The sequence below is a fragment of the Xenia sp. Carnegie-2017 genome, unplaced genomic scaffold (assembly GCF_021976095.1).
Source record: "Xenia sp. Carnegie-2017 unplaced genomic scaffold, XeniaSp_v1 HiC_scaffold_21, whole genome shotgun sequence".
Classification (NCBI taxonomy): domain Eukaryota; kingdom Metazoa; phylum Cnidaria; class Anthozoa; order Malacalcyonacea; family Xeniidae; genus Xenia; species Xenia sp. Carnegie-2017.
Genome location: NW_025813484.1, coordinates 8,863,622 through 8,886,800, shown reverse-complemented (window position 1 = coordinate 8,886,800; position 23,179 = coordinate 8,863,622). Strand labels below are relative to the sequence as shown.

The window sequence follows — 23,179 nt, the reverse complement described above, 5'->3', positions numbered from 1 at the left end:
CGTTAGAAGGAACCTTTGATGAAAAATCTCTTTGGTTTTGCTATGCAAGAATTCTTTCGATAGTGTGTAAGGAAGTTGATTGCTAATTATCGTGACAATTTATTAATTATTTTCACTATCATCTTCGTGAAAAAAAGCATCCAATCCTGTAATCTCACTCCTTGTTTTGGAAATGATTTCAAAATGACGTCATCATTATCGGATTTGAATGTGCAAATATTAGATGTCAGCTGTGTGTCCCATTAGTATAGAAATTATATGTAATTTTTAATTGTTTTTAATAACATAACATATGATATTTCGTTCTTGTTTTGTCTTTTCTTTGTCTTTCTTAAATTACTATCACTTTAAGCCAATTTAAAATGTTCAGATAAGGAGGACATATGGCATTGGCTAGAACGCAAAGAGAATGGGCAATTTTAGTGGGAGAGGTGAGGCTGAGTATTGGCGTCTTAATATATGAATGCTGTAATATTGAACCATAAATATTTATATTTAATCAGTGTATACTTGGTTAAGACACCTTTGTACATACACGAACTCCTTTCTGTGTTATGGTTTTGTTGCTTATGTTGTATTATAATCACAAATCCTGGAGTTTCTATTAAAAGTCCATGTTCTTCAAAAAGTAGTATATTTAATATAGTTTCATACTGATTCACCCAACAAACAAGTTAGTCAAGATAGAATATTGATAAAATGATCTCAGCACTCATTTTTCAATCCATTTAAAGTACAATATTTGTAAAAAGAAGTTGGAAAGCAAGAGAGAAGCTTTGAAGATCATGAAGAAGGAATGGCACTCGGCACAACGTGAAAATGAAATTTATAAGAATAAATTAAATCAACTTGTAAGTTAGCTGTGCAATGAAAAGTGTTTTTTATGATATTTCAGCTTCAAAGTCTTTTTGTGTAAATTCTAGCAAAATGAATTAGATCAACATAAACAAAATGAAAAGTTGTTGACTCAGGAAAGGAACCACAAAAATACCACTCCACGGAAATCTCCATCAAGTCCAGATCTTGTCAGCAGTCATACGTCCAAAGTATGTCAAGTGTTTGATTTCCAAAGTGATTTTTCATTTTAGAAATCTTATATAAACTGGTAACAATAAGACCAATTAACAGAAAAATTTTCGTTGTTAGGAAACTTTGGCACAATTGGTGTATGAGTACAAGCTGGCCAATAAAGCTTTAAAGCATGATTTTGGTGAATTAAAGAGACTATACATTCAGTCTCAAGAAGATGTTCAATTCATACGAAATCGAATGAGACGCCAGTCAAGTTCTGGTAGCCATGGTGATGAGACAAACGTGATTGATGGGAAAGAGACATGTATAAGGCAGTTGGAGGAATATAAAGAACAGGTTAGTGCATTATCAAGTAGGATGGCATGTTTATGCTTGAAATGTCTTGTTCGAGTGACTAAGCATGTTGGAGTGGTGAATGGTAAATATATTTATTTTATGAATAGGTAGCAAAACTGGAACTTGACTTAAAAAGTATTAAAGATGAAAATAGTGACATTCTCTCAGAGGTTTGTACGTTGATTATGTCTTTGAGTGTATATTTATATAAGTAGTTGATTAAATGTCAGTATATATTTTTATTTGTTTTAGAAAGAACATTACAAGGAAAAATATGAAAGACTTAACATGCAGCTAAACTACATTTTAGGTGCAGATGATAAGCGTCTTTTTGACATCGATGCTTTGGTTCTTGACAACGGGTAACAATCAATCTCTCTCATTGTTTTCACTGTTTGCATGTTGTAATTGTTACCGTCATGTTCGTTTGCATTTGGTTTTATACATTTTTTCAGGTATTTAAAGGAAAAGTTAGCCTTGTTGGAGGATGAAAGAAATCTTGAAAAGGAAACAATAAAAAAGTATGAAGTAAGTCACTGTTGTCTCTTCTTGTATTTTCACATTTAACAAAAATAAACTTAATTCAAACTTTTTCACAATAACCTATCATTTAGTTATAATAACCAGGTCTGATCAACTCTTCATGCAGCTGCATAAGTTTTCAATTTAGACTTAATCAAATATTTTGTATTTAGGAAGCATTCGAGAAGAAAAAAAACAAAGTTTTACATCAAGGAATCGAGTCAAGATCCTTTCATAATCATAAATCATCGAGTAAGTAAAGTAGCTATGACTTATGCAAACATTATCCTAGGAAATATTCAAAAACTCTGTATTTTATGATTCTTTTCTTTATAGATAGTGATCATTCAATGAGAACGGTCGAGGACCTTCGAAATGTTGCAAATATTCTTTCACAGACGGTGACAGAAAAAAATCTTGCCTTATCTCATCAAAAAAATGCCAACAAGTGAGTTTTTGTTGTTTCTTTACTCTCTTTTTCTTGAGTGAACGATCGTTAGATAATCGTAAATCCATCTGTCAGCGAAGCAGCAAAAATCTTTGCGTAGAATTTTAGCATCTAGAAATTTTAACATCCTAAAAGTGTTTACTTTGATCTATTGACTCTTCCCTTAAAATAAAGACTTGAAATTGAGAAAATACTGACTTGAAATGAAGAATAGCTATATTAAAGTAAATGGTTTGAACCCGGGAGTATCGTTACATGTTTGTAAATGTAGATCGTCCAGGTTCGTATAGTCCTGAGAAGGACTGTTTTTGTTGTTGTTGACTGACATTTCGACAACCTTAGCAGTAGTCTTCTTCAGAGTCAAATGAGGAGAAACGTCAGGTTAGCCGATAACTGAGCCATTTGACTCTGAAGATGACTACCGCTAAGGTTGTCGAAACGTCAGTCAACAACAACAAAAACAGTCCTTCTCAGGACTATACTAACCTGGACGATCTACATCTACAAACATGTAATAGCTATATTATAAATTTCACTTGCGGCTGTTAAAAACATAACGAAGAACGAAATTCGTCCTTCAAGACAGTTTCTGTTACGTTAAACTGTCGTAAAACTAATCATTTCTGGCCAACATAGTTTTTATGTCAAATGTGTTATATCTTTGAAATGGAGAGAAACTGTGGATTACTGTGAGAAACACTAACAGTTTTAACTAGCACTTGTTGATTTTTTCTGCCTATTTTAAGTTGATGTGAACAAAAAAATAATTAAGAAAATATTCTGAATCATAAATGTTTCTGCTCCAGTTTTCAGTTTTTTCACGAAATGTACATATCTGCGTTAGAATATTAGGAAAACGCGTTAGCGAGCTCGAGAAAAAGTTGAAAACGTTAGAAGTTGCTGGATTATGGTCTTTACCAGGTATAAGGAACAAAGGTTGAAGGATTTTTGTATTTATGCATGAACTGTGTTTTATAATTTGAACATGGTTGCAATTGTACTTCTTAGGTCATTGTGGGTTTAACATGGTTGCATTTGTACATGTTAGTTCATCGTGGGTTTAACATGGTTGCATTTTTTACATCTTAGATCATCGTGGGTTTAACATGGTTGCATTTTGTACATCTTAGGTCATCGTGGGTTTAATATGGTTGCATTTGTACATCTTAGGTCATCGTGGCTACGGCTCTCAAATTCTTTCAAACAACAATATGTTATGTGATGACGTTAAACATTGCCCTGGTAACGGAATGAGCCCACAACTAGGTGGGACGTCAGAGATTTTTGATAGAGCAAACGACTCGAACATGGTGCTTTTAAAATTACATGATGATGACGATGTTGACGGTAATTTTGTCGAGGATGATAACGGAAAAAGTTTTTTATGCCGTTAATAATCGTATTTTATTTATCTCAATGTAGGTAAACTTTCATCTCATCTTGAATCACCTAATGTGCTATTAGATAAAAGTTTTACATCACCAGATGCCGGCGCAGCTTTGCTTTTATCTTCTCAAAGATTGACAGGAAGTAAAAACATTCGACAAAACTGTCACGTGTTTACTCGGCACCATCCTTGCTGGAAAATTTATCTTTTGGTAATGAAAGAATCGACTGATTGTGTGATGGTGATTGTTTAAATTTTGTATGAAACAAGTTATTTATGAGAAAGGGGTTTATTTTTTGCAAACTTGCATTGCATATGTGTAATACCTATCACAGTTATTTATAATAAACAAAACTACCCTTTTTACTTTTTTACTTGTAGTCTTTTCTCTAGTACGTTGAATTTCTTATCTTTCTCTGTTAAAAACTCCCCCGAATGAGAACGCGTTTTTACTGAATGCTTTTGTATATTGGTTGTAATATGGAAACTTGTGACGTTTTCATTGGTTTGCTTAAAAGTGAGGTAAGGTTTGTTGTTGGTCTTGTTGCAAACGATTTGAAGGTCGTTGTATGATTTTAAAATACCAGAATATAGTACGTTAGACCATTGTGGAATTTTTGATGCCTACTTGTTAGTATCGTCAGCAATGAGCGATTGTGAAGTGTGAATTTTTTCCCTAAATGATGAATAGTTTTTTCTGTCTTTTCTTTAAGTCATCCATTCTCTTCATAAGTTTATTCTGCTCTCTCGTCAATGTTGATAGTTTCTCCATTTTTTGTCGAGATATTTCTTGCATGACTTTTTCGTGTTTTTGACACGATAGCACATTGGCTGCGTATAAATTATCGACAGCAGTTCTTGACTGGATGATGTAACATTCACATAATGTGTCTTCAACTGGCGAACGTCTTTCATTAAAAAGCTTTTTTAAACTGGTTGTGGATTCCTCTTCGCGTGGCTTTAGTTCTTTTCTTGAGCTCTTTAAGAACATTTTACTGCTCGTTTCTCAGACCTGTTGATTAATAAGGACAAGCTATTTTTAACTGTGTTCTCGTCAGCGATGCAAGAATATAGGCGTAAAATCCTTGCAGTTTAACTACTTCCGTACAAAGACTTTCTGTGTATTGTTCTTGGAATTTAAATTCTCTTGTTGTTTACACGTGTAAGCGACGTGATATACCTCGTTTTGTGGTTAACTTTTTAGGGAAAACAATTGTTGAAAAGTCTTCTTCACTACACGTCTTTCTGCAAATATAATCAGACTTCTTGTTTATCTGCTTTGATAGTGTGGAATTATCTCAGTATAAATTACTGCGGCGTATTTAAATTTAGTAGTAAGTGCTTGTGTAAATACATAAAGATGACTTTCTTTGCTGTATCGAAATTAGCTCATCGTTCCAACAGTTATAAAACTAAATCAATCACTAAAATTTTCTTTTCCAAACAAGTTGTTGTCTGTGTTTCATCAACTGTGGATATTTTTCATTTTCTAACGATGTTATGGACGTTCCATACTTTGAATTGACTTAAGGAAAAAATCTCCTCTAAGCTTGTTTATTTTATTTTCAAAATGTAATTTCATTTGATGATTTGATTAATGTGACCTGGCATTATTATTATATTTTAATGAAGGCCAAGATCATTTTATTCATGTCACTCGTAAATTATTACGAGTTGATTTCTTAATTTGGCTGTCTGACTTATCTCTTTCAACAAACAGCATCCATTTAACTTTATCCAAAAAAATCACAGAAAGTTACCATTCTGTTTATCTTTTATTTATTCACATGAGAATTATCACAACCTTAACAAGGATAGTTATCCGCTCCTGGAACAGATAACTAAAGTTACTAAATCGAAGTTGGTCGCTACAATTGTAGCAAAATAGAAATTCAATTGGGACACATCTACAAATGCATTTGAGTTTAAGACATTTTCCTTAAGCAGTAACATCACTTCAGATAAGCTCGACGCTGAAAAAGATCAGAGCAGAAATCAAAATGGCTGTGATGATGGAGATAAGTATCGTTATTTGATGTCTATTGCTTTCGGCTACGCTGCGAGAAATTCAAGATTTCGGAATGAATTTGAGGTGTTGCAAATGCTTGGAAAAAGGAGGGTTTGCTTCAGTTGTCAAGGTAACTTTTTATTACATACATCGTTTAAAGAGACGGTAATTTGGTCATGTGAAGGAAATTTTTTACGTGTTTTGAACATACCATATATACGCTTAGGTTCGTAATAAATTGTAAGGCTATCTTTATGCGAGCAAAAGAATTCCTTTGAATTCGAAAATTGTGCTGTTTAATCGCAAAATTACTCGAGAGGAGAAGTTACTTTCTAGATGGAATCATGAAAATATTGTAAAGTAAAAAGAAATTTACTATCTAAAATTTATTCAAAATTTTATTACATAAGTGTTGAAGGCGATGTTCAATTTAGACGATACAAATTGCTTGGCTTATTAAATGTTATATTTGAAGAAAGTATTATAAAAAAGTAGATAATCTCTTTTTTCCATGAAGCCCTTTGATGCTTTAGTTCATGACGAGAGAGTTATATGGTATAAGGAGGCTCTCTCGTTTATCACGCGAGAGTTATGAGGAAGTTACATTGTAAAAGGCAACAAGTAAAAAACGTATAAACATGCTTAAAGTTGGTTTAAATTATAAGTCAAAAAGGCAGAAATTGTTTGAACCTTTGCAATATTCTTGGATGTTGTAGTTTCTTTTATGAGAAGAATTCTTGTAAAGAAAAAAGACAAATTTTGAAAACGGAAAATCCCGTGTTCGATCCATGCCTCCCGATACCCCGAGATAGTTTAGCACTAGAACGTCGCATGTTAGTTAAGGGAAAAAGATAATCTTGTTGCCATGAAGTCCATGGATGGTTTGCTTGTGATACATGAGAAACAGTAAATGAGAGAATTAAATCAGAAAGATATAAACCAGTAGAAATGTATAAAACATGTTTAAAGTTATCTTGAGTTGTAAGTGTCATAAAAAGGGACAGTTACAGAAGAATTTAATTTGAAGCATTGCTTGGTTTATTTTATTTTTAAAAGATAAAATTCAAAAGCAAAAAACCCCGTTTTCGGTCCATGCTTCCCGATACCTTCTTAAGCCGAGGCACTAGAACGCCGCATGTTAACGTTTCGGTAGGAGATTTCGGCCCCTCCACGCTATCCTACTTGGGAGATGCAATAGCAAGCTTCCGCCCATCAGACCCCGAGATCACCTGCGATAGGCTTTGCTCGGGGTACGCAGGGAGAGTGCGGTCGCGACCCGAAACGTCTGGGCCCCTAAGCCACTGCATACATATCGCACCCGGCTTCCACTGCTAGTTGACATCTACTATCCATATATTTAGCTTATATTTATATACAAAAATTCAAAGGCTTACGAAAGTTGTGGTATTATTTAAGTCACTACTGCGCATGCTCAGATTATTTCTTTGATATTTTGCGACGAAGTGAGCTAATTGCCACAAATGTAGTGCAAGTACTTATAGTTAGTTGTTGTCATGACTATGAACAATTAGTCGAGTGGACTGCGCATGCTCGAGCGCACGCGCAGATGATTTCTCTATTATATTGTTATTAAACATGCTATTTACTTTAAAATCGGTGCCGATAGATGCAATTGGTCGTTGCCATGACCATGAACTTAGACAGTTGGTCCAGTCGACTGCGCATGCTCGAGCGTACAGCGCATGCGCAGATAATTTCTCTATTAAATTGGTATTAAACATGCTATTTACTTTAAACTCGGTGCCGATAGATGCAGTTGGTCGTTGCCATGACCATGAACTTCGGCAAATCGTCTAGTCGCATGCGCATGCTCGAGCAGACTGCGCACGCACGAATGATTTATCTGAAAATTTGTGACTAAGCGAGCTAATTACTCCATAATCGGTACTAGTACATACATTTGGTCGTTGCCATGACCGTAAACTTGGAGATTATGTGGAGTTGATTACGCATTCTCAGATAAAATCTCGATTAATTTGTAACGGAGGGAGCGCTGGATTTACTGCTTGTGTATATGCCCTTAACAAATTTTCAATCATATATTTTTGGCATGCTCTTTGTATTCTTAAGCTTGTTTTGACAAATGCAATATCAAACTCATAAACTTTGTTAAGCCACTCGTAATATCTGTGACCATGTTAGAGATGTTTTTGTTTTTCTGCATAACTTTGTATCTGCATATTTTGCATAAACAATGCTCTAATTTTTTTGCGACAGATATTATAATTTATGGATTGAGGTAGAAGAAATACTTGAAAATGAAACTTCCAACAGTGAAACAAAATCAAGCATGACAGAGGAGAAACAAAGACGTATGTGTAAAATTTTTACAACTTTTCTAGATACGTATTGTTTAGAAAGATGAAGAAGTCAAAGGTGTGGACGATCCTGTTGAATATCTCAGGCAAAGATTTCATTTGAATGTTGTAAATTGTACACGGCGAATAACGTTGAACAGTTCATTTTCCCCGATTTTTTCACCCACGAAATTTTGCCATATAAGGTATAGTTGTTCGCTTCACAACTTGCTAACGACTATACAAGGTATAGTGGCACCCATGTTTTTTGGAACATGTTGCGATCTATAAATTATAATAAATTTGTGATGATTTCCCGTCCAGGTATTTACTATACAGGGGCCGGTTGCACGAAGCCTGGATAGTGTTATCCATTGGATAGCAAAAATTTTCAAACTTATAAAAAAGGTGTTTATATTTTTCATGCGACAAAGAAATTTCGTAATCTTCGAAACAGTATTTTATTTCAGTGGTTGCTCAGCTCAAATCTTACATTCTTTGCTTATTCATAGGTTTTATAAAAGTTTAAAAAAAATGCTATCCAGGCTTCGTGCAACCGGCACCAGGTCAGTGTTTCCTTTCCAGTTCTCAAATCTGGATCAATCTGGATGCTTGTTATAACTGGTCAGCGGTCATCAGCGACAGCAAGCACTTTGTGTTGAACGAATAACTGTATCTTCCACTACACATGTGTGGAAAGAGAAATTCATAAATTTATCTTATATTTCTAAAGTATGAGTGCGCTCATACACAATTGAAATGATTTACAAAGTGTTAGCAGAAACAATTGATCATGTATGGGTTTTTTCGTGGATATTATCATCTGAAAAAGAGTTTTAAATTGGGAACCGTAATATTTGTACATCGGAGTCCAAGTTTTTCAAGAAAGAGATGGTTCTGTTGTCCGTCGTACTTCACCGGTATCCCTGCTTCTTTTGACAGAAGTAAAATAATTTGCAAATACAATAAAGAAAGAGTTACTTGCTCTAACGTTGTCGGTGATAAAAGTAAAAGCAGCGAAGACAGGATACCATCTGCAGTTAAAGAATTACTAGGAATTGAAGTTTACCCAGAAATATTTGACCAACTTCCTTGTAAATGCACAGGCTGTGGTGTCATCTTGCAAAGTGATAATGTGCAAAAGCCTGGATTTATTCCCAGCTACAGAAACCCTAATATTCACAGTAACATCGAAGAAAATTTTTATTACCTGAGATCATATGTCAGCGATGTTTTAATCTTAAACACTACAGTCAAGATGTTGGACCTATGGTTCCACCTGAAGCCACTGAAAAATTTTTAAAACACATCTCTCGAAGAAAAGCCTTGATACTATATGTTGTTGATGTCATGGATATTCCCGGATGTTTCATTGAAAATATCATGGAAATTGTCGGTGAAACTAAGCATGTTATACTTGTAATCAACAAATTAGATAGCTTTCCTGTTGATGGAAAACCAAAACATCAAATTGAACGGTTAAAAAAAATTATTCTTGACATTGGTAGAAAGCATGGCTTAGCTTATGCAAACATTCTTGATGTGGTTGCCATCAGCTCCAAAACTGGGTTTGGTGTAAAAAATTTAGTACGAACCATCAAGGAACATTGGAGGAAAAATTCTGATGTTTATTTAGTTGGTTGCAATAACTCAGGAAAAACAACATTGTTTAACTTGCTAAAAGATCTTTTGCCTCAAGCCGTTCTTCAGAAAATATGCTTAAAAGAGGTGTAGTTAGTCCATCTGTGGGGACAACACTAAGCCTTTTACGCTATCCTATTACAAAATACAGATTTCAAAGACTTGGAGACAGACTTAGGACTGGCGTTTCTGAGAAAATGGTAGTTGTTGTTATTGTTGATTTTCCAAGCTTAATTTTCATCATTTCATGTCTTTTTATCCATTTTTAATTTGTATTGATGATCATTTTCAGATTAATGACAAAGAAATGATTATGGAGGTTGACTTAGACGATGATATAGTAGACAAAAGTTTGACCAAATATAGAGACATAAAAGGTGATGTTCTCAATACTTGTGCTGCTATATCACCTTATCATCAAGTTGAGATTGTAGCACAACAGGAAAGTAAAGAAACCATTTCATGGTTATATGATACACCAGGTTTATTCAATAAAAATCAGGTATTGTTTAAGTATGTAGTCTGTACAAAGCTCAGTAAAAACTATTGTTACTTATTGGTTGAAATTTGTACCTGCCTAGTTGACACATATTTTGAGAAATGAAGAATTGAAGCTACTCAATCCAGCTTTGTGGTTTGTTCCACGAACTGTGATAATGAGACCAGGTCAAGTTATGTTTCTTGGAGGTCTAGCAAGACTAGACTATCTTCATGTAAGTTAAATTTAAATTAGCTAAATGAAAATGAATTGCATAGGACATTCATACGTGCTATATGACAATTAGTGGTGTCAATATACAGTATCACTGTGTATCCTCTGATATCCTTACACATACTGAGATATCACATGGTATCCTCTGATATCCTTACAAGTACTATAGTTTCTTTATCTTTGATAGATCACAAGAAAGTCGTTGCACCATCCAAATAAGGATGATAATGTTCTTAAGGTACTGATAAAGCTTTAGTAATTCGTGTGTATCCATTATATTTATATATAATTATTCTTAAAGTAAATGGTTTGAACCTGGGTGTATTATTACATGTTTGTAAATGTAGATCGTCCAGGTTGGTATAGTCCTGAGAAGGACTGTTTTTGTTGTTGTTGACTGACGTTTCGACAACCTTAGCGGTGGTCATCTTCAGAGTCAAATGAGGAGAAACGTCAGGTTAGCCGATAACTGAGCCATTTGACTCTGAAGATGACTACCGCTAAGGTTGTCGAAATGTCAGTCAACAACAACAAAAACAGTCCTTCTCAGGACTATACCAACCTGGACGATCTACATTTACAAACATGTATAATTATTCTTAATATAATTCATTGTATAATTAATTATCAGTTGCTATCAAACAATTTTTTTTCTTAATAGGCCTCCCAATACATCTTTTTTACAATTTTTGCTTCGCCTAATCTTCCTGTCCACGTAACCAGTTGTGAAAGAGCAACAAAGTTCTATGACCAACATGTTGGTGAGGAAATTTTGAAGGTAAATAGGGATGACAGTGCACTACACAATTGATCATTGTCCTCACTCAGGGTCCAAAGTTGTATAGATGAAGTAAGAGACAAAGAGTGAATGGTTTGTTTGAGTTGTTGCCATCTAAATCTTCAAACTAAATCATCATATTTCATCTACATATGCAGATACCATGTGGTGGTGAAAGTAGAATGAAAATTTCCCACAGTTAAAAGGAAAAACCTTTGAAGTGATGGGAAAGAAGTGGAGGTACAGTGCAGCTGACATTGTCCTATCAGATGTTGCATGGGTTGCTGTGACTGCAGGCTCAGCATCAATTGTTTCAATCAAAGCTTACACACCCAATGGAGCTGGCTTGTATCTCAGAGAACCTGCTCTCCTACCTACTAGTGTTCAACAACGAGGTATGCCCATGCTGTACATTATGTCATTTTTATCTGTATTTTTTAGTTGGAGGCTTGACTATTATGCTTTAAATTTTTTCTGCCAGGACGTCGTGGTGTGCCATATTTGGGGCACGTCAATCGTAATATGTATCAGGGGACTCGTAAAAAGAGCCCCTCGTTGATGAAGTATTTTGCTAAAGAGAACTTTGGCACAATTCAGTGGATGAAAATTGCTGATAAAAAAGGAAAAACAACGTGTCTTGTTGAAATTTGCAAAAACACAATATTATCAAAAGCTGGGCGTCGGTTACAGCGCACGTAGCAATCCTCGCAGATATTTACCTGACACGAATGACCAAGAATTTGAGAGCAAGATGTTACAGAATGAATAACCTTGTGTTTGGTTATTAGGGAAGTGTCTTCAAGAAAGAAGATGTAGTTGTGGATTCTTTAGCCATGAAAATGGAAGCTTGGAGAAATTTTAAAACGTTTCCTCTCTGTGTGTGTCGATTGTTGTTTGTGGTATTATGACGAATTTGTTTTCGTTGACATCAGCAAAACATTAATATGAAGATAAGATTAAGGGGCTGTTCATATGAGCCCGGCTAACCGGGATCTAGTGATGCATTAAATGATTTTGATGCATTGAAAGGGGGCAAAACTTTAAGCGTAAAAATTACAACTGTTTGCTAAGAGCGCCACAAGTCATTTCTGTTGAAATTCTCAAATTAGGCCAAACTGGCTGTTTCAATTTTAAATGTTTTGCGCTGTCATTAAATCAGAATATTGTGAAATTGCTCGGGAAGATTTAACTGATGATAAGTGTAGAATCGTTTCCATTTGCCAAATTCATCTAACGCCTCACTAAATCCCGGTTAGCCTGGCTCATATGAACAGCCCCTAAGGTCTCTAACCATTCTATAACCCTCCTCTAACTACATTTCGTGAATTATGTATATTATGCAATATTTATAAGGCCTTTGCTCTATTTCTTGACTCCCACGCTCTTTAACCGCCGTTTATCACATACCTTATGACGTCACAAATATTTCACAACGAAATTCTTGTTTAGTTGGCCGAACAATAATTCCTGATAAATTTTATTTGTGCCTAGATTTGAGAGCGTTTTTCTGATTATTGTTTTGTGATAAAAAAACCACAGAATTGGCTCTTTAACCTGTTGAGTAAGGTTCGTAGTTTTTGAAACTGCCTTTGTGTCGAAACCTGCATCACTTTGGGAATGGCGTCAGTTAGAGACTTACTTCGTTCATTTGGTCTACTTGTGTTTGTGGCTTGTGTAACTGGTCAGGCTTTAACAGGAGTAATGTATGAACTGTCTGATCTTAAATCATGTAAACGTGTCCCAAATTTGCCACCGTGTAGTATAACAAGAGCGAACTATGTGCCTGATTATGCATCGAAGCAGTTCTTGAAGTTGATGGAGAAAATTTATCGCTTGGCGCGCGATATTTCTCGTTTGGACAGTCGTCCACAATGTAAAAAGGCGTACGAGCAGTTTCTCTGCGCTCAGTACTTTCCTAAATGTAAGAAAGGTCAAGATCCACGATATCCCAACCTAAAATAAACCGTCGGATCATACACGATCCTGACATATCAAAGAAATGCAGTAATGTCATAGCGTCATGTAATGAACTTGTGTCGAAGAAGTTTGTTGGTGATCGATACTTTTTATGTGACCATGTTGACAACTATCCTCGTGAAGGCTGGGAAATTGGTCGTTGTGTTAAATATGACGAGGAAAGTCGTTGTAGAACGACTGGGTCAGACGAACTAAAGGTAATACATGATTATACTACTTCACTAAAATTTTCAACTCTTCATCATTTGGAATTTGAATTCGTAAATAGAGATAAATTGAAAAGTATACGTTAGATAGGTCATAGTTTTAGTGGTGTGAATTTTTGTTATGGCTTGACAATTACTGTAGATTTGCAACATTTTGCTATATATTTGCAACTCATACAGCATAATTGCAACATATCTGTATACTAGCGACATTAACAGTATATTTGCAACATTTATTGTATATTTGCGACAATTAAGGAATACTTGCCACATTTGCAGAATATAGTACAAAATTTAACAATTTAACTTCATTCAGTTACCAGCATGGCTGAGAGACCAACATGACCAAGAGGTTCAGCAGTTCATGAATTTGACCACTTTCCATGTGAACCATACATTACCTCTGTGGTGCAGAATACGACTTGAAAATTTTTTATGTCGTCATCCAATTTGCAAAAATGGCAAACTTTTGACCAACTACACCCGACAAACCTGTTCTAATGAACTTGAATGGTAGGTGAATGAAATTCATTATTGCATTAATGTTAGATTGTGTTATCATTAACTTAATGTATATTTTCTGATTTAGTGCTCGTTTTGTTCCTGGCGAAATCAATGTAGATGCGATCTGTTTAACATTTCCAAGCACTTCATCATATAGCTTGGCAAACATGATGCTCATTCTCATAACCATTTTCATTTTTTCTGCTTGTGTACTCTAACATACATATTTTATCAATAAGTAATATTTTGTTCTTTGAGATGTTCATATACATGAAAACTTTCGAGCACCGTGGTATAAGTTGTACATGTTGTTTTTGATTTTACCAACAATTCAGAATTTATATGTGTGGTGAAGGTTAAATTTCATGAGGTGTTAATATTAGTCTCTTTACAGGTTTATAACTGATTCAAACATGATCATTCACCAGCTCGACAATTGTTGATAATTTCTAATTGCCGCAGAAAATTATTGCACGTGTATTACCTAATTTCAACGTTAATAATTCCTGTGAGTTTTTTTGGAGATGAAAATCCTTTCAATACTGCACAAAAATACGTATGTTGTCAATTTTTTTAGTTAATTTATAAACAGCAGTCATCGTTGAAATGGGTTGTAATAATTGGATGAACAGGTGTAGTTTGGTAAAATTTCATCGCTGCATTATCTAGAGCGTTTAGTAGTTTTAAAGTTTAACGATAAGAACATGTATTTGCACGTAAAATTTTGGAAAAAATGTACCAAGAACGCAAATTTAAACTATGGACTACCTATCGCTTTAAAACCTGCAAATGACCTATGAATACCAACATGTATGATATCATTAGAGAAAATACTTTCATTCTTATTGTAAGTTGTATCTATTGACTGTGAAATATATTTACCTTGTTTTTTAAAGTGTAGTCAATGAACGTCTTCAACTTTAACCCACGCATCATATAGTTCTATAACAATGATTAAAGATACTTCGAGCATATGCTGGTTAAATACCTTGCACGTAAACGCTGGGGGAGTATATGGTACTTACGTATGAAAAGTAAAAAGTTGCCAAAAAAAAACCTTCTCATCGACCGTCAAAAACATTGTCTTAAAAGGCTTATGGTTTTGTGAAAAGCTTTCTCTCCGAAACTACTTGAACAACGGAAACTGAAAATGAAAACCACATGTGCTGATTAATATCCGAATCGTAAATAGTGAGAAGTGTACTTTATTGTACTTAGAATCAATCATACACCACACTCACAGCGGTTGATGCCTTTTTTTCGATGGTTAAAACGCTGGCCTACCATCTTTCTAGAAGGATATCTATGCCGAAAAAATCTTACTTGAATATTTGTTTCGTATTACAAAGTATTTAATTGGTCGTCTTGTCATTTGCACTTGCGATATTGTATGTCGTGAATTTTTCATAAGAAAATTTCCATCCATGCAATTGCGTAGTCATGTTGCTTATTTGCTCTTGTTGCGCCAACATTTCGTGTTCTGATTCTTAAAAAAGGAACGGTGATGAACAGTCTAAAATTTACACAGAATGACCAAACTTTATGACAGGCTGTATTTTAAATTTATTTTCAATGAAAAACGAAAGATTATATAAACCGTCGACCAACAGTAGTTTTTCAAACTTTTTCATCTACGTCATCATTTATGGTCAAACGTCAGGAATTATTTGAGGATTGTATCATGCAGTGCATTTCCCACGGCCAGCGTTCATTAGACAGTGATGTAAGCATTATATATAATTAAAAATGTAACCTTTATAATCTCGGAAGTTTGTATTTGTATAATGTGATGCATGTTAATCATATTGGTTGAACTGTTGTAGGATGTGTTTCAACATTGTGTTGAAATATTGGCCTACACTTGCGATAGTTCATCTCTATTCTAGAACTGTCTACTGGCGTAACAACACGAAAGCACTTCTATGGGATGTGGTCGAGAGATATGCACAGCAATGAGTGTTTCCCACGCAAGGCGAAATGATATTTCTATGTGTGAAGGCTTGTATGATTAACCATACATGATTTGATTGTTTGTCATCAAGAGGATGGTCGACAAAGCTGAAGTAAAATACGGCAGTATGTCCAACTTCACCAGCACAGGTAACTCAAGTAAGCAAGCTGTTTAACTTTGTAAAACTTCGTACACGGATGTCATGTTTACATATTCATACATATCATATGAAACATGTGGGGCTTATCTCGCAAAGCGAACAACTAAGTTTCTATTTAACATGTATTTACAGCAATGTGCAATTGGCGACGAAACTTGACAATGTTTCAAAAAGCCTAAGTAATTATTTTTATTTTCTTTGGAGGTTTAAATGATCGAAGTGCTTTAAAGAATATAATGCAAATTGCGATACCAAGTGGTTTTGCTCTTTTTATTATAATCCTGCTAATCTTTATGGTAATATGTTGCAAAAAGAGAACACATTCGTCGAAATCAAGTTACACAGTTGAAGTTGTCCCCAGTCCAGTGTCACTCGATACCAAGATCAGTATAATAGAGACTCCTGATAGTCCAATTCCAATATATTCTGAAGCCGCTGAACGTCCGCAATCATTTGGAACGATAGGAGAAGTTGATATCGATGACGTCGACACTGAGGATTGTATAGTTACGCAAGATACACGTGTGGATGTTAAGTCAATATGTGTAGATACACATGAAGTGTCACTGGTGAATATATCAGAAGAAATGTTGGATAATTTTGAACAAAATTATGAAAATGTACAGGCAAATGAAACCCAATACGAAAATATTGAAAACCTGGAAAACGTTTACGAGACCATGAACGAAACTGAACGATACTCCTATGCATATGGTCACGTGAAAATTGATGACGTCAATGACGTCAATGATGGCTACGTTGTTATGAACAAATGTCAGAGTGATGACGAATGTGAGTATGGATATGCATATGATTGGATGACAAGTACTTTAAGAAAAACAACAAGTGAGGCCTTGTTAGAACATAATGACTTTCTTAAAGATAACGAGGATGATAATTTTTATTCTAATTACGAAGCAGTTTCAAAAGATCCAATGGAAAACGTTGAAACATCAGGAGAAGTCGTCGATGTGGAATATGTGAAGGTTTTATGAAGGTTAAATTTTTATTAATGATTACTTTGTATATTTTTTTATGATTCCTCGTGTAATTTTAAATAAGAAATAATTTTTTATACAACTTTTTAGTGTTTTTCTTGCTTCGCTGTTTTGGTATTTTGTTTGTAAACCATCTAAAAGGTCGACGATATTGGTACGAAACAATCTAACATAAATAATTTGCTCCGTGTTATTTGACCTCTTGTTATTTGAGCTTCCGATATTGTGTGACATATTTATAATTTCTGAAATTCATTATTTTTTCATGAATGAACGAAAAATGTATGAACTGTCTGTGAACAATAGTTTTTCAAATTTCTTCACACACTTCATCATTTCCTGCCAAACCAAACGTCATAGAAATTATTTGAATGGTTTCGTGCCAAGCATCTACTAAGATCAACGTCCAATAAACAGTGATGTATGTATTATATATGTTCACGATGTAACCTCTATAATCTCGGAAGTCGGTGTGATACATCAGTATATTTGTTACTTCTGTAATCTCGGAAGTCGATGTGATACATCAGTATATTTGTTACTTCTGTTATCTCGGAAGTCGGTGTGATACATCAGTATATTTGTTACTTCTATAATCTCGGAAGTCGGTGTGATACATTAGTATATTTGTTACTTCTATATTCTCGGAAGTCGGTGTGATACATCAGTATATTTGTTACTTCTGTAATCTCGGAAGTCGGTGTGATACATCAGTATATTTGTTACTTCTGAAATCTCGGAAGTCGGTGTGATACATCAGTATATTTGTTACTTCTGTAATCTCGGAAGTCGGTGTGATACATCAGTATATTTGTTACTTCTATAATCTCGGAAGTCGGTGTGATACATCAGTATATTTGTTTCTTCTGTAATCTCGGAAGTCGGTGTGATACATCAGTATATTTGTTACTTCTATAATCTCGGAAGTCGGTGTGATACATCAGTATATTTGTTACTTCTATAATCTTGGAAGTCGGTGTGATACATTAGTATATTTGTTACTTCCATAATCTCGGAAGTCGGTGTGATACATTAGTATATTTGTTACTTCCATAATCTCGGAAGTCGGTGTGATACATCAGTATATTTGTTTCTTCTGTAATCTCGGAAGTCGGTGTGATACATCAGTATATTTGTTACTTCTATAATCTCGGAAGTCGGTGTGATACATCAGTATATTTGTTACTTCTATAATCTTGGAAGTCGGTGTGATACATTAGTATATTTGTTACTTCCATAATCTCGGAAGTCGGTGTGATACATTAGTATATTTGCAAATTTTGACGTTCATTAATTATGTTGGAGAATATTTTTCAACGTTTGACGAGTTGTCCTCTTCTTCATAATATCAGAATATTGGCTTGCACGACACGACATGCCATAGTTTATCTGTTCATATGATATGATCCTCTTAAGTTGGTTAGTTTCACCAAGTCACGTCCATAGGATGTGGTCTTGTGAAATACCCATTGAATTCTTCCCACGCTGAGCTGAATGATATTTGAGCATGTAAACATGTACGAATGATCACAAAGGGACTGTCTGTCTTCTAATTCATGGAGATAGTCGATAAAGCTGAACAAATTTAACTATATTACAGCCATGACCATAAAGCCAACAGAAAAATCGAGTAAGAAGACTTTCAATTTTCTAAATGATTGTAATTTTAGGTATTCACACATATCTAATGAAACTTTGAGGATTTATGTTACGAAACAAAACACTACGTTTCTATTTAACATGAATTTACAGCAACGGTGCATAGGCTGATGAAACCAGAAAATGTTTGAAAAAACTAACTGATTATTTTTTCATGTAAGGTTCAAACAAGACTTCGGTGCAGAGTGAAAATGTTTCAAATAAAATATTGGAAATAACACTACTATGTTTATGCGGTGTGATTCTCATATCAATTCTAGTAATCTTTATAGTAATATGTTGCAAAAAAAGAAGAGCTCTTTCAAGTTGCCCAGTCGAAGTTGCTCCAAGTCCAATATCACTCAATACTCAGATCAGTATAATCGAGATGCCTGATAGTCCAATACATTGTGAAGCCACCGAACGTCTGCGTTTCTGTACAAGTACAAGAGCTGTCCATGATGTCGACACTCAAGATGGTTTAGTGAAAGAAACCCAAGTTGGTGTTGGGTTAATGTGCATAAACACATCTGAGTTGTCATCCGAGGAAATATCCGACTCATTCCGAGGAAATATCCGACTCATTCCGAAGAAATATCAGATTCATTCTTATCAACTGTGATCGACAATGAAAATGAGAAGGTAAAAGAAAACCAATACCAAAATACTCAAAACGAAGAAGACGTTTATGAAACCATAAATAGCGCAAACGATGAAACTGAACAGTACGCGTACGCATATGGTCACGTGAACATTGATGAAGTGGATGACATCACTGATGGCTACGTGGTAATGAATAAAAGATGTCAGAGTAATGACGACGAATACGAGTACGAGTTTGCATATGATTGGATGACAAGTACTTTAAGAAAAACAGCAAGTGAGGCCTTGTTAGAACATAATGACTTTCTTAAAGATAACGAGGATGATAATTTTTATTCTAATTACGAAGCAGTTTCAAAAGATTCAATCAAAAACGTTGAAACATCAGGAGAAGTCGTCGATGTGGAATATGTGAAGGTTTTATGAAGGTTAAATTTTTATTAATGATTACTTTGTATATTTTTTTATATTTCAAATAAATTTTTGCACATCTTTTACACAAAGTTTTGGACACTTAGTGTTTTTTGCTTTGCTATTTTGGTGTTTCAAAATAAGATAAATTATGGTACTCTATACCTTAATTGGCAAATGCGAAACTGTTGTGTGGGAGTGGTTTTTTGTGAAGAAAAATCGAGAAACATGTGATATGTTGAAGCAATTATTATAAAAAAAAACTCATAATACGCAAATACATAAAAAATGAATCATGTGTTGGCGAATCCCCCAGCATCCTATTTAAAACGGAAAGTATAGTACTGTATTCTTCTTGAATTTTAAGTAAGATTACGTAAAGTAAGTTTGCCTGAAAACGGCAACGGTAAAGTAAGTGCTTCCTCAAATTGCATTTCCTGGCAGCCAGTTCAAGTTTCACAACTATATATACATTCGTCAGGTTGTCTTGTTCATGATCATACAGTAAGAATGTTATCCAAAAAACGTACTCAATCAACGATGGTTCAAATTCAACGATTGTTGCCCGTGTTATGTTTCGCTCGGATCGTTGCTAGCAGCTCACACGTGTGGTTATCGGTTAGAGCAGTAGAAACAGAAGTCAAAAAAGCAGGAACATGTTTTAAAGATGATCACCACGGAATCCATGAATCATGTCGGAGAAGATCGTACATAACAGCAAAATCATACTGGCAAAATGAGGATTTATGCTTTGCTGATGTGAAAGAAGACATCTTCAATAAGTCATTTGCGTCTAATGTTACGATGATCAATGCTGGCAGTTGTAATATAACACACAAGCAGAGAATAGTTATGTTTCTCAATGATAACTGCACCTGGCCTGTCAAAGATGTTCCAAATCAGAAATTCTACTCCATAATCCTGAGATGCAAAAATATTTCAGAATTTCTCTGTTTGATAACGTCGATCCATTCATTCAAGCCTATCCATGTCAAAACATCAAGAACCTGTTTACGCAAACAGCTAAACAAGACGGCTCTCATACCCAGTGGCTTTCACACGACTAGCATGCAGAAGACGTCTGAAAATATTGGGAAAATGAACTTTTTTAGTCATGTGAAAATGTACGTTATTCATATTTCTGGAGCAATAGGTGGAGTTCTTCTAATTATCATAATACTTCTGGCAAGTTACTTATGGAAAGTTATCAAGAGCAGTAAAAGAAAGAAACCTGTTTCCGAACAGGATGATATCTATCTTGAGCCAATCGATAATCACATGGTTCAGCAACAAGAACCACATGATTATGCGTACGCCTACGATCATTTGATGAACATTAATGGTTTAAACAGGATAAGGCCGACGAGCTCGTCACCGTGGGAGGAACAACATGATTTTATGAACTCAACCCTGTCAGTTCAAATCTTAAATTCTGATGAAGTTCAAGACTATTTAAACATGAACGAACAAAACCAGTATGTAGTAACGAACAGTCGTTATGCATCTTTAAACGAATTAGACATGGTTGACAGCAATGATTCAACATATCAAAGCTTGTTAAAAGAAGAGAAAGAAGAAAGAAAAATTCCCCCGAAGGTTGCACCCAAACCAAAGATGCGACCTTAGAAAATGAATGCATGTGAACTTTTTAGTTATATGAAAATTTGTAAACTTTTATTAACTAATTTAATATCTTCAAGAAAAAGTAATAAGCTTTTACGGCTAACATTTGGGACATTTAAATTGTCTGTGCGTCATCCGCATCTACTTGACAATAGGGCTGTGTTCGTTTTCTTTATCTTATTATGATACTATTATTAAAAATGTCTTTGTCCTTAATAAAAAGTATAAAAAAATCTTTTTAATGAAAGGTTGCAAGTGGACGAAGCAATTTTCGTTTGATTGAAGTCGAATGTATACCTTAGGAGCAACTTCAGTATCGTGATTTGGGGAATACATAAATCATACAGCTGAGAGAGACTTGTTACTGAAAATGATAAAATTTTTGGACTATGTGAAGGTCGCCATTTCAACAATGTCAAGACAATTATCGTTAAGGAAGATTTTGTTGGAGTAAGATACTAGCTCTTAGTATTCTTTCAAAATAAGATATGAATTTTTATGAACTTCTCTGGAACGCTTGAAATGACGCCAACGTGGGCACAAATTAAAGCAACAAAGAGAAACTCTCAGTTCTTCGTTTTACTCTTGTCTTTATCTAACATAAGTTTGTTCTATCACATACCATCATGAGGCAGAGTAGACCATCCACTCTACGTAAAATCTTTGATCATTAAAGATGGATTTTCGAATGACAAGGCAATGACGATAAAAGTTTTAACTCAGTCAGCAGCTATTGTTTTAATGACGACATGATCGTGATGTTATGCACAAACAAAGTTTTTTTGTGCATATTGGCTTCTTATCCAAAACAGGAAGTTGTTTCCTTTGAATTGGCTCTTCATTGGAAATTGTTAAAGCCATTTGACAATCATGAATGCGTCCATTTAGTTATAAACACTCATACATTGAGCACCTTTCAACTATTTGACTTTACCCATTTCTATTCTTAACACGATTCTTCATTGTCGAAGTTTCGTTTTGACTTTCCCAGAATTAGGAAAAATGTGCATTAATGATGACACGCACGCGAATGTAGTCTCTCAAGCATGTCGTACAACTATCTTCTGAAAGATCTTACACGAATAGTAGTCGTGTATAACATTCTGTTTATAATTAGTGTTTAATTCTCGTACAGTTTACTGATTCAACTTCATTTGTTTCTGGATATGTCACGTTTGTATGTATGTTAAGTTTTGCTGAAAGAGAGCAATGAAACCAGTCGCAGTAACAATATTGTAAACTACTTTAACAATATTGTAAAGTCAAAATGCATCGTCATATTTATATTATCATATATATAGGATGTGTGATTGGAGTGGCCGCACATATTCACTATGAAGTATCATTGAACGTTGAGAGACAGGTTGATGGAGATGTCATATCAACTGGGAGAGCTAACGGTAGAAATGTCACTTGTGAACAATGGGATGCGGTGACCTTTTCGATGAAGAATTGCACTTTGAAATGTAAATGTAGCTGGCCTAAAAATACTTTCAGCATCCAGCGTGAACGATGTGAAGATGATAGACGCATTTTGCTGAATGAAAATTGTAATGGTTCCATTTTACCAATACACAGAAACCTTCTATACGACTTATCACAACCTGGTTGGGTCGAGTTAAATTTTACTAATCTCACAAACCAATCACACTGTGAGATCTCGACAATTGTTTTCATCAACAAGATGATTGATATTGACATTTATCAAATAAAAAGTGGTTTTAATATATACAATATTAATAATACTTTAAGATTCACCTGGCAACCTGAAATGTTCATATTCCCCGTTACTAAGATTCACAAAGACGGCTATCTATTAAAGATCCACCTGCAATGCGGGAATGAAACGTCACAACCTATAAACAGCTGCTTCGTAGTCAAGACTAAAGGAGAATTAGCGAAGAAAAGCAAGTTGATTGATAGAAA

General features: G+C 34.7%; 3 protein-coding genes and 1 long non-coding RNA gene across 8 annotated transcripts; 3 read left to right on the top strand and 1 right to left on the bottom strand.

Moving 5' to 3' along the window:
• Positions 1 to 219: 219 nt before the first annotated feature.
• Positions 220 to 4,091, top strand: LOC124443846 (coiled-coil domain-containing protein 149-like). Of its 2 annotated transcripts, none has more exons than XM_046994384.1 (12): positions 220 to 431; positions 735 to 851; positions 924 to 1,046; positions 1,147 to 1,368; positions 1,476 to 1,538; positions 1,621 to 1,730; positions 1,824 to 1,896; positions 2,064 to 2,142; positions 2,227 to 2,338; positions 3,183 to 3,259; positions 3,509 to 3,685; positions 3,761 to 4,091. In XM_046994384.1, the coding sequence occupies exons 1-12, from the start codon at positions 384 to 386 to the stop codon at positions 3,976 to 3,978; spliced, it is 1,419 nt and encodes a 472-aa protein (XP_046850340.1). In that variant the 5' UTR covers positions 220 to 383; the 3' UTR covers positions 3,979 to 4,091. The 2 variants fall into 2 exon arrangements, with proteins under 2 accessions (XP_046850340.1, XP_046850339.1); XM_046994383.1 differs by having other exon boundaries at positions 3,183 to 3,274.
• Positions 4,092 to 8,581: 4,490 nt separating this feature from the next.
• On the top strand, positions 8,582 to 14,764 carry LOC124444350 (nitric oxide-associated protein 1-like). Its single transcript, XM_046994941.1, is given in 12 exon segments — positions 8,582 to 9,259; positions 9,262 to 9,741; positions 9,744 to 9,892; positions 9,985 to 10,194; positions 10,274 to 10,405; positions 10,592 to 10,642; positions 11,066 to 11,182; positions 11,341 to 11,368; positions 11,371 to 11,577; positions 11,664 to 13,356; positions 13,682 to 13,878; positions 13,955 to 14,764. Coding segments are annotated over 10 exon segments (2,007 nt in total). The 5' UTR covers positions 8,582 to 8,844; the 3' UTR covers positions 11,882 to 13,356; positions 13,682 to 13,878; positions 13,955 to 14,764.
• On the bottom strand, positions 14,072 to 15,042 carry LOC124444358. The gene is made up of 2 exons (XR_006947945.1): positions 14,895 to 15,042; positions 14,072 to 14,811 (listed from the first exon to the last, which is right to left on the bottom strand). It is a non-coding gene; the product is annotated as an uncharacterized LOC124444358 (long non-coding RNA).
• Positions 15,043 to 15,755: 713 nt separating this feature from the next.
• Positions 15,756 to 21,475, top strand: LOC124444355. 4 transcript variants are annotated; one of them, XM_046994947.1, is made up of 3 exons: positions 15,756 to 15,978; positions 16,185 to 16,826; positions 19,497 to 21,475. In XM_046994947.1, the coding sequence occupies exons 1-3, from the start codon at positions 15,915 to 15,917 to the stop codon at positions 19,643 to 19,645; spliced, it is 855 nt and encodes a 284-aa protein (XP_046850903.1). In that variant the 5' UTR covers positions 15,756 to 15,914; the 3' UTR covers positions 19,646 to 21,475. The 4 variants fall into 4 exon arrangements, with proteins under 4 accessions (XP_046850903.1, XP_046850907.1, XP_046850906.1 ...); XM_046994951.1 differs by lacking the exon at positions 19,497 to 21,475 and adding an exon at positions 16,899 to 17,278 and having other exon boundaries at positions 16,185 to 16,772; XM_046994950.1 differs by lacking the exon at positions 19,497 to 21,475 and adding an exon at positions 16,899 to 17,278 and having other exon boundaries at positions 15,760 to 15,978.
• Positions 21,476 to 23,179: the final 1,704 nt, after the last annotated feature.

What these genes read in the sequence shown, in the direction of transcription:
- LOC124444355 (XM_046994947.1), top strand. Translation starts at nt 15,915, where the DNA reads ATGGTCGACAAAGCTGAAGTAAAATACGGCAGTATGTCCAACTTCACC. An exon ending in CACCAGCACAGGTAACTCAA is followed by an intron (nt 15,979 to 16,184) that starts GTAAGCAAGCTG and finishes TTTTCTTTGGAG; the next exon opens with GTTTAAATGATCGAAGTGCT. An exon ending in TACTTTAAGAAAAACAACAA is followed by an intron (nt 16,827 to 19,496) that starts GTGAGGCCTTGT and finishes GAAAAACAGCAA; the next exon opens with GTGAGGCCTTGTTAGAACAT.
- LOC124443846 (XM_046994383.1), top strand. Translation starts at nt 384, where the DNA reads ATGGCATTGGCTAGAACGCAAAGAGAATGGGCAATTTTAGTGGGAGAG. An exon ending in TCAGCAGTCATACGTCCAAA is followed by an intron (nt 1,047 to 1,146) that starts GTATGTCAAGTG and finishes TTTCGTTGTTAG; the next exon opens with GAAACTTTGGCACAATTGGT. An exon ending in AAACAATAAAAAAGTATGAA is followed by an intron (nt 1,897 to 2,063) that starts GTAAGTCACTGT and finishes TTTTGTATTTAG; the next exon opens with GAAGCATTCGAGAAGAAAAA.